We start from the raw sequence: 11,259 nt of genomic DNA on the forward strand, positions 1-11,259 counted from the left end.
AAAGATCCCAGTAATGTATTTTTGGTATTGCTTCAATTGCCGGGGGTGGGGGGCCTTCCTCATACAATATTCGCCCACGCAGATTTCTTTACGAGTTTTCCCTGCACTTTCTTCTAGTATTTTTATAGTTTCATGTCTTAAGTTTAAATCTTTAATCCAGTGAGAGTCTGTCTTAGTTAATGGTGAAAGTTGTGGGTCCAGTTTCAGTCTTCTACAGGTTGCCAGCTAGTTTACCCAGCACCATTTGTTAAATAGGGAATCTTTTCCCCACTGAATGTTTTTAATTGGCTTATCGAAGATCAAATAACGGTAAGTATCTGGGTTTATCTCCTGGTTCTCTATTCTGTTCCATACATCTGTCTCTGTTTTTGTGCCAGTACCATGCAGTTTTGATCACTATCAATTTGTAGTATAATCTGAGGTCTGGTAGCGTGATTCCTCCTGCTTTGTTTTTATTTCTGAGTAATGGCTATTTGAGGTTTTTTCTGATTCCATATAAAATGAAGTATTATTTTTTCGAGATCTTTAAAATATGACAATGGAGCTTTAATAGAATCGGATTGCATTAAAATTGTGTATTGCTTTGGGTAATACAGACATTTTAACAATGTTGATTCTTCCCAGCCATGAGCATGGTATGTTTTTCCATTTGTTAACATTTCCAGCTATTTCTTTTCTTAGAGTTTCATAGTTCTCTTTATAGAGATCTTTCACATCCTGTTAGGTAAACTCCCAAATATTTCATCTTCTTTGGCACTACTGTGAAAGGAGTAGAGTTTTTGACTGTTTTTTCAGCTTGACTATTGTTGGTATGCATATTTTATCAAATTTTTCTTTGTTTTGAAGATGTGAACTAGAATTTTGTTGTTCTTCTCTGAATATACCTCTAGCACCCAAGTAGCAATGGGTTTTTTGGTCATTGTAAATAGACCACTTAGGGGAATAAACAAATGTTTATTTGTTAAATTTAAAAAAATAATATCTGAAGTGTTTTGTCAGCCTTCTTAATTTTTCATGAGTTAGTACTGCTTACACTAAACTATTTATTTGTGGTTAATGATTACTGAACAGAAAAGTAAGACATTTCTGCATTGGAACTAGGAAAGAGTTCACTTGGCTCTTAATCCTTGATCTCTACCTTAACCTAGATCTCTAACTTAATTAGACTTATTTATTATAAGATAGTTTTCTTACTCAAATTATTCTTCTTCACCACCTCCCAGTAGATTTCTTTAAAAAGCAGAAGGATAACATGTAGGAAGGAGACTAAAGCGATACCCTTTCATTTGATTCATTATCTGAAATTATTTGAGTTTGCAGGGTACCAAACTCTTTATTTTCATAATTTAAGAGTTACCCTTCAAAAAAATGAAACTTACAGCCAGGTGCGGGGGCTCACACCTCTAATCCCAGAGCTCTGGGAGGCTGAGGTGGGTGAATTGCTTGAGTTCAGGAGTTCAAGACCAGAGTGACTAAGATGGAGACCTGTCTCTACTAAAAATAGAAAAACTGTCCAGGCATTGTGGTGCATGCCTGTAGTCCTACCTACTGAGGAGGCTGAGGCAAGAGAATCACTTCAGCTCAGAAGTTTGAGGTTGCTATGATCTGTGATGCCACAGCACTCTAGCCTAGGGTAATAGAGTGAGACTGTCTCAAAAAGAAAACTTGAAAATTAGAATTAGTGTGTAGTTTGGAAACTAAATTAATGATTTAATTTATTCATTTAATAAATTGTTCTTTGAAAAGTTTGTCTTGGTCAACTAGTGACTTTATTTTGAATTTTTATACATTGTGTGTCAAGTGAAATAGAAGAGATAAAGTATCTTCTACCCAGGAATATAACTATACAACTAAACAACTCATCCTTTCATTCAACAAATATTTATGGAGAGCCTGCTATGTATCTGGGAGTGTATGCTCCAAACAGAAGGAACAGTAGCTGCAAAGGCCGAGGGAAAAAATCACATATGATATGTTTGAAGAACTGAGGAAGTGTGTCTGAGGGTAATAATTTAGGATATGTGAATTTTGAGAAGCCTGTTAGATGATCTAAATCTGGTAGGTGATTAGACATGAATGTCTAGAGTTTAGGGAAATTAAACTATCTCTGGAATCAGAGATATACATTTGGGAGTTGTCAGCATATAGATAATATTTAAATACCTATGAGACTGGATGAGATCACTAAAAAAATTGCATGTAAGTAGAGACTTTTAAGAGAAAGGAAAAATAAGGCGGAACCAGGAAAACAGAAAGAATAGCATAGAACTGAGTACAAGAAAAAGGGGAGGGAAATTAAGAGAGTATGGTGTCCTGGAAGCCACAAAGAATTCATGGAGTGCAGACAAAGCAGATCAGATGCTGCTGGATGGTCATGTGAACTGAGATACCCTGAGATTCATCAACATGAAGGTCATTGGGGACTGTGACAAGAACCAGTTCAGGGGTGAGGTGGGGGCAAAAACTTGATGAGAAATAATTGGGCAGAAGAGGATTTAGAGACGGTATGTAACAACTTTTTCAAGGAGTTTTGTTGTAAAGAGAGGCAAGAAATAGATTTAAAGCTGGAGGGGGGAGAGGGATTCATTTTGTTTGATCTGATTTGGTTTCTAAGATGGGAAAATAATAGCAGGTTTGCATGCTGCTGTAACAAAATACCATAGACCAGGTAGCTTATAGACAACAGGCATTTATTTCTTACAGTTCTAGAGGTTGGGAAGTCCAAGATCAAGGTGCCAGCAGATTCAGTGTCTGGTGAAAACCTATTCCTCCCAGATGGCACACTCTAGGTGTGCTGTCATGTGAGGGAAGGGGTCAGGGAGTCTCTAGGGCTGCTTTCAGAATGGCACTAATATCCTAAGTGAGGGCCCTGCCTTCATGACCTTATCACCTCTCCAGGTTTCCTGACATACATACCATCATACTTAGGTTTTACCATGAATTTTGGGGGGACACATCCAGTCTATAGCAAATGTTGATGGGAATGTTCCAGTAGAGAGGGAATAATTGATGTGAGAGTGAGAGAAGACATTGCAGGAGCGAGTTCGCACATATGCAGGAGGGAGAGCTCTATTTCTTAAGTGAAAGTGGTGGTGATGGATGGGAGTGTGGATGGTTCTCCTGCACTAACAGGAGGGGAGGTGGAATTCATGGATCCAGGTGCTGATAAATGGATAATCTTTTGATTACTTCTCTTTTCTTCAGTGAGATAGGAAGCATAGTCACTAAGATATGTGAACTAAGGAAACCTGGTATTAGAAGTTTGAGGAGGGACGAGAAATAAACAGTTAACCCAGTCCTGTTGCACAGAAATGAAATAGTTAACCTAGTTCAGGGACCTGGTAGATGGGCTAAGGATGTGTGTCGTGATTGTTGAACATCATTAATAGCCTTTTTGAGGTTGATGGTCATGAATTAAAATGAGACCAGTCAGCATGATTGTTTTTCTTCAGTTCCATTCAATTGCACAGATGCAGGGATAGGAAAAGGGAGAAAATTGGATTTAAGCAGGGTTGGGTTTCTCTCAGTGGAGTGTGACATACGAGAGAAGAGGGGGAGTAAGAAGTTGGTGTACACAAGATAGTGCTTAAGACGAAGGACTGATTGCTTAAGAGAAGTGAGGGCGTGATGGTGGTGAAGGTTATAGAATCAGTGGTTTGTCGGTTCTGGTGGGGTCAGAAGTTTGTTGCAGTCAAGGAAGTAGAGGAAGTGAGCTGGAAAGAGAGGCGTCTGTGGCAGGGGGTTGCAGTGAGTGTGCGACCACTGGAGTAGCTGAGATCAGAAAGATAGATGAGGAAAACCCAAAGAACTAAGGCAGAAGTATGTTGCCTATTTAGGTAGTGACAGTAAACTGGCAGCTCAAGTTCTCCAGGATGGATCAGTGGACAAGAGGTGATGGATGGAACAATCTGATCCTGAGCATTTTCAGAGAGGAGAGGAAGAAAATGGCAACCAGATACCAGGAGTGTACCTACCCTATTACTGGGCAAAAGTTATGGGAGAAAAAACATCTCTTTTCTTTCTATAGGGAAGTAATAGCCTCAGGAAAAGCCAGGTTTTGATGAGAGCAAGAAGATGAGTGAACATTCAGGGAAGGCTGTGTTTCAGGGGAAGCACTGTCAGGACGTGGGGAAAGGTGGAAGAAGAGGATACTAGGAGCAGAAGATACTGGTTCCTTATAAGGATTAGAGTGTGGAGTAGGGGTGACCTACAACTCTGGTCACACATTAGCACCATAAAGAGAGAAAGGGAATATTGAAATTGTCCTGATCTAAAGACAGACAGTGGTGGCAAGAATAAGTGCTGGGGAGAGGTAGGCCCTCTCTTCCTTCCTATCAACAGAGACCTGGGCAGGGGCTGGTGTATGGAATAAGTGCCCAATCTCTTAGATATCTTTTAAATTTTATCTTATTTTTTAAATATTTACAGGTCATTAGTAATCATCAGCACTTTAGATGGGCGAATTGCTGCCTTGGATCCAGAAAATCATGGGAAAAAGCAATGGGACTTGGACGTGGGATCTGGCTCCTTGGTTTCCTCTAGCCTTAGCAAACCAGAGGTAAGACTTTTCTATTAAATAGTAACTAAACAACTTACTTATAATGAGCAATTGCTCATATTAATAGGGTCAGGGCCCAACTGCCTAGCTTTGAAACCTGTCTGCCTCTTACAGGCTGTGTCTTCTTTGAAGAATCACTTCATTCCTTAGTTCCCCTCCTATGAAATTAGATAGAAAACAGCACCTACTTCTTAGGATTGTTTTGAGCATTAAATGAATTACTCATATAAAAAGAATAGCTGAGTATATTGTCTGCCATATTAATATACATTATCTGAGTTATAAATGATCATCATTTCTTATTATTATCACAAGGTCCCTAGGAATAAGAAGATAAATATAAATTAAAACTTCATTGAATTTTGCTAGTTAGAAATGCATGTTGCAAAATACTGTAAATTATTAGTCCCTACGTTCCCTTCAAGTGTACATTTTAATTGTGAGCATTAATCACCTGCAATTGTTTTAGAGTATAGTTCTAAGCAAATTTGGTTATTTGCAGAAAATGTATACTTAATAATTCTGAGCTCTAGAATGGTAGAAGAAAAAAAGAATAGAAGCAAATAGACCTTGCTTCAGAACCACTCTGGCATATGATTTCAAGACTTGGACAAGTGACTTAGCCCTACAGTGTTAGTATTTTCATCAATAAGGTGAGGACCTCTCCTATCTTGACAGGGTGGAAGTGCAGGATTAAATGAGGAAAGCGTGTTTTCCTCACCTTTAGTCTCGACTCTGATGAATTAAGTCCCTTTCTTTTTCCAGAGCTTTATTCTATTGTTTAAATAATTTAAAATAAGTCCACCTGTTGAATTGTGACTACTAACATTGAAGCAGTCACCTCTGTTTTCCAGTGTTTCCTCAGCCTTCTACTATATCAAGGTGCTCCTGGAGGTCACTCCCTGAAGTAATCTTTTTTCTTTCATTGTCTGTCTTTTCCTTTAAAAAGCTTCCTCACTAGCGTTAAGTTTGACAAAGACAAAATTTAACCTGAGAAGCTTGAGAATGACCTGATTATGAGTGATGGAACTTTCTAGTGGGAACACTGCTTCCAGTGACTCATACCGGATTTCCCTCTCCTCTCCAGTAAACCCAACCTGAATCTTTTCTGGTGGGCCCAGCCCAGTACTTAGGGAAATAGCACTGCCAATTTTTCCTCATTTGCCATGTGCTAAGCCCTGACTAGACTTTTAGAGTGTCTATTGTTTGTCAGACAGGATATTGAAAATATCTTTTGAGAATAGTGAACTTCTATTGTATTGTGAATTATTAATGCAGACAGCAATTTGATTATAAATCACATTAAAAGTTTCAAATCGAGTGTAATGTTCGAATGAGTTACTACTCCAGCTAAACTTATGTGTTCGTGTTCTGCTTGGATTATGCTTGGGTTTGCATATTTTGCTTTATTTTTAAACTAGACAAAAGATGATCAGCAAATGAGAAGATCGTAAGCTGCATGCATCTGAGGTAATACACATATACGGTGTGTTGTAGTGGTGCAAAGCATGTGTGAGTTTGCAAACTGAAACATATACAAGTGCAAATAGATAAATTGCATGGTATGGCAAAGTAGAATGCAAATAATTGCAATAACTTGAATGACAGTGAATGTACTTAAATTATAAGCAGCTAGTTATACTTGATTTTCTTACAAATAATAATTCAGTTTTCTTACTGTCCGTAGTCCTTACCATTTTCTTTTCCCTCCCTCCTTCCCTCCCTCCCTCCCTCCCTCTCTCTCTCCCTCTCTCTCTCTTTCTCTCTCTCTCTCTCTTTCATTTCTTTCTTTCTTTCTTTCTGTCTGTCTGTCTGTGAGACAGAGTCTCACTCTGTCATTCTGTGGCATCATAGTTCACAGCAACTTTAAACTCTTGGCCTAAAGTTATCCGTTTGCCTGAGCCTCCTGAGTAGCAGGACTATAGGTGCCCATCAGAATTCTGGGCTAGTTTTTCCATTTTTAGTAGAGATGGAGTCTTACTCTTGCTCATCTGGTCTCAAACTCCTGCACTCAAGCCATCCACCTGCCTCCGCCTCCCAGAGTGTTAGGGTTATAGGTCTGAGCCACCACACCCATCATCTTACCATTTATTGTGCTTTATGGTTGATTAGGGCTCTCTTATTTTAGGTATCCTCCCTTCCACCCATCCCTAATCCTAGATTCTTGGGATAGAATGCTCTGAAACGCAGACTTACACTATATTCAAAAAGTTTCACTATGCCCCTTTACACTCACAAAGGGAAAAAGCTAACTAGCCACTGTCCACACAGGAGAAGAATCCTAAGACCTATTAGCATCATCTAGGTTTAAATATTCTACTTTACAGAAAAAAATGTAGAGAATCTAAAAGCATTGAACCATAACATGATAAGTTTACTAGATTTAGCTGCTGCCCCAAGTTCTGGGGACCATTTCTTGAGAGTACATGTTAAGTATGTAGATATGCTAATGACAATGACATTGTTCCCACTTTTGTAATACATATGTGCTTGGTGTTCCTTATACACAGCAATCGACACAAGTTGATATGTTGGTCCCATTTGTAGAAGAGGAAACTGAAGCTCAAAGAAGTTATTTGTTTTAAAGTTACAGGCAAACTGTATGATAAAGCTGGGACTTAACCCAGTCTTACCTTGACTGTACTCAATTCTGCCCACTCTGGAGCCTTTCCCCATCTTGTATGTCTTCCTCTTTACTAATTCAAGCTGTTCATAGACGACAGTGGGTCTCAGACTCTTTGGTGTCAGGTTCCTTGTACACTCTTAAAAATTATTGAAGGCTCCAAAGAGCTTTTCTCCCCATGGGTTATAACTACCTCTACTTATGGGTTTAAAAATCAAAACAAATTTTTAAAAGACTCAGTTATTAATTCATTAAAGAAATGATAAATCGATTACATGATAACATAAATAGCATATTTTTATGAAGAATAATTATATTTTCCAATACAAAAAAAATTTTATGAGAAAAGTGGTGTTTTACATTTTTGCAAGTCTCTTAAATTTCTGTTCTAATGGAAGACAATTGGATTTGTATCTGCTTCTTCATTAAATCTGTTGCACTATTGTTTTAAATATATAAAGAAGAAAATACAGCCACCTATATGTGTAGGTGCAGAAAGGAAGAGTATTCTAGAAGCCTTTCCAATAATTGGGGTTATTCTTTTTAATACTATATCAAAATGAGTGGAGGTTTCTTAAAGGTTAGTTGCATTGTGGAATCTGAAACTGTATCAGTGAACATTTTGTACTCTGACACGTTAACATCCATTAATGTGTCTTGCCCTTTACTCATTTCTGTCCCTCAGAAAATATTGACTTAACTGAGTAACATAGATCTTCCAAATGTTGCCATATTTCCTTATAGAATATCAGGAAAATCAAATTTGTACTATCACCATTGATGACTATAAGCCCTGGGAAGCTATCCAGTGCACACTGACAGATACAAGTTTTTCAATATTCTAAACCTCCCTTGCAAACTTGGATTTTATCACAAATACTGTCAGTTGTTCTTTAAAGTGAGAAGTCCACATCATTTATTTTTGAAGCAATGTCTGTCAGATGATACCTCCATCTTAGAACCACAGTTTTTCTCAGTTAATTTTCAAGTAAAATTAGAGTCCTATGAACGAAACAGCTCAGGAACAGTCAGTTCCTCAAGGGCTTTTCTCCAAGCCATATGTCAGTATATGGAAAAGGACTTGATAGATACGTCTTTTTTTTTTTGAGACAGAGTCTCAGGCTGTCACCCTGAGTGGAGTGCTATGGCATCACAGCTCACAGCAACCTCCAACTCTTGGGCTTAAGGGATTCTCTTGCCTCAACCTCCCAAGTAGCTGGGACTACAGGTGCCTGCCACAACACCGGCTATTTTTATGTTGCAGTTGTCATTGTTGTTTTAGCTGGCCCAGGTGGGGTTCGAACCCGCCAGCCTTGGTGTATATGGCCAGCACCCTACCCGCTGAGCTACAGGTGCCACCAGATACCTTCTTCCTAATTAGTCACTCATCTGAGTCCCCACATGAAGTCATGGATCTATTTGCCGTCACCTGGAGGCACCTGCCTTATTTCTGCTGTAGTCACTTCATGTGGAAAGGACTTGATGCATACTTGATATATACTTCCTAATTAGTCACTCAGAATAATAAAAAAAAATGTGTACTCAGGGTCAAGATTTAGTGGAATTTAATCATTTTTGCTTCCTCACCATCTGTTTTCTCTTCTTTTCCTGCAAGTGTGTGATAGTGAAGAATACAGTGACTACTGGTTTGGTGCTTGATTTATGCCAAGGCACCAGCAGTTTTAGAGATTGTTTTTATACCATCAGTGCAAATAGCAACCCAGCAAAAAGGCAAATCACATCTTATCATGAAAACTAACTTTCTACTCCTCTGAAAGGAGTCTACAGACTACACTCTGAAAATTGCTCCCTAATATATGCTAGAAATATTATAACAATATTTGTGTATAAACATAGTAGCAAGGAGAGAGGAATGTATCCTGAGCTCGAATCATCTGTCATTCAGCAAGGTGTATGCTGCTTGGCATCTGGAAGTTATGTTCGAAAGTTAGACATCTGGCTCGGTGCCCATAGCTCAGTGAGTAGAGCACTAGCTACATACACCAAAACTGGTGGGTTCAAGCCTGGCCCAGGCCTGCTAAACAATGACAGCTGCAACCAAAAAATAGCCGGGTGTTGTGGCAGACGCCAGTAGTCCCAGCTACTCTGGAGGCTGAGGTAAGAGAATTGCTTAAGCCCAAGCGTTGGAGGTTGCTGTGAGCTGTGACATCACAGCACTCTACCAAGGGCGACACACTAAAACTTTGTCTCAAAAAAAAAAAAAGTTAGGTATCTGTCCAGTTCAGGCTTAGGAAAAAAAGCCATTTGAAATGTACTAAACTTGATGCATGGGGTAATAGGACCTTTCTAAATGCATCTGGTACAATATTTTATGAAAATCTCTAACTTTCATAATAGTTAATTTTGTAGACAATGGTTAATTTTCTCTGTCAAAAACTCAGTGTGTTTGCTTGGACAGTATAGTATAGGGGAGAAGGCTATTGCACTAGGGAGAAAGAACTGGCATGGAAATACAGCAGGTGCCTCCAACTGATGGCAAATAGATCCATGAGTTCATATGGGGACTCCTGGATTAGCATGTCAGTTTTCTCCAAGCTTTCATTGAGACTGCTAAGAAAGTGGGGTACGATGGTGCATGCCTGTGGTCCCAGCCACTAGGGAGGTTGAGGCAGGAGGATTGCTTGAGGCTAGTTGAGCCCAGGAGTTTGAGGCCAGCCTGGACAGCATGGTGCAATCCTGTCTCTAAATGCAAAATAAAAGTGATATAAAGATTAAACTCAGGCTCAGCACCTGTGGCTCAAGCGGCTAAGGCGCCAGCCACATACACCTAAGGTGGCGGGTTCGAATCCCCAGCCTGGGCCCGCCAAACAACAATGATGGCTGCAACCAAAAAATGGCCGGGCATTGTGGTGGGTGCCTGTAGTTCCAGCTACTTGGGAGGCTGAGGCAGGAAACTTGCTTGAGCCCAGGAGTTGGAGGTTGCTGTGAGCTGAGATGCCATGGCACTCTACCCAGGGGGATAGCTTGAGCCTCTGTCTCAAAAAAAAAAAAAAAAGATTAAACTCAGAAGACCAGGAATGATATATTCTCTCTGTTCAACAACTATAAAAATTTTGTATTAATCTAATGAGGAGAAGCTGAAGGATAAAGGATTCAATATACTGTGTAATAATTTTTAAGTTATTATTTGTTTATAATGATTTGTCTCCATTGTTTTATTTATTTATTTATTTTTGAGACAGAGCCTCAGGCTATTGCCCTGGGTAGAATGCCGTGGCGTCACAGCTCACAGCAACCTCAAACTCCTGGGCTCAAGCAATTCTCTTGCCTCAGCCTCCTGAATAGCTACAGGTACCTGCTACAACCCCCGACTATTTTTTGGTTGTAGTTGTCATTGTTTGGCAGGCCTAGGCTGGATTTGAACCCATCTGGTGTATGTGGCTGGCACCTTAGCCATTTGAGCTACAGGCGCCAACTTAAGTTATTATTGATGGAGGAATTGATTATGGATCACATGTGCTTTTGCTGCAATAATTAAAACAGCACAGAAACTTTTTAGGCTGTGAGGTATTGTGGGGAGGGACTAGGATTCAGCTGCTTCAGTTCTAGCCATTCTTCTGTCAGCTTGCTGTATGAACTGGTTAAATTATTTAATCCAATAGAACTTTATTAATTCTCTTCTCTGCAAAATTATGGGATTGGCCTACATCTCTAACCATGGTTCTAACTTCAGCAGTCAGGTACAGTAAAATATGAAACATTCAAATAAATTATCCAGAAGAAGTTTTGAACTTCCCCCTTTAACATTTAAGGATTATTTTAAAAGTAAGAACAGATTATTAGAAATTACCATTAAGTGCATATCTCATTGCTTGCTGGCTTGCTCCGATGTTATTCTTAACCTTTTCTGATCCAAAAGCCATATAAAAATAGTGGATTATGGCTTGGTGCCTGTGGCTCAAGTGGCTAAGGTGCCAGCCACATACACCTAAGGTGGCGGGTTTGAATCCAGCCTAGGCCCTCCAAAACAACAATGATGGTGCAACCAAAAAAAAAATAGCTGGGCGTTGTGGCGGGCACCTGTGGTCCCAGCTACTTGGGAGGCGGAGGCAGGAGA

General features: G+C 39.5%; 1 protein-coding gene across 2 annotated transcripts in view; it reads left to right on the forward strand.

Moving 5' to 3' along the window:
* EIF2AK3 (eukaryotic translation initiation factor 2 alpha kinase 3) overlaps positions 1-11,259 on the forward strand; it is an 82,318-nt gene that overhangs the window by 12,366 nt on the left and 58,693 nt on the right. For both annotated transcript variants that reach the window (XM_003799184.3, XM_023518790.1), the window contains exon 2: positions 4,429-4,558. In XM_003799184.3, coding sequence (XP_003799232.1) covers positions 4,429-4,558 — 130 coding nt within the window. The remainder of the gene's footprint in view (positions 1-4,428; positions 4,559-11,259) is intronic.

The sequence above is a fragment of the Otolemur garnettii genome, unplaced genomic scaffold (genome assembly GCF_000181295.1).
Source record: "Otolemur garnettii isolate 467f Iridium unplaced genomic scaffold, OtoGar3 scaffold00147, whole genome shotgun sequence".
Classification (NCBI taxonomy): Eukaryota; Metazoa; Chordata; class Mammalia; order Primates; family Galagidae; genus Otolemur; species Otolemur garnettii.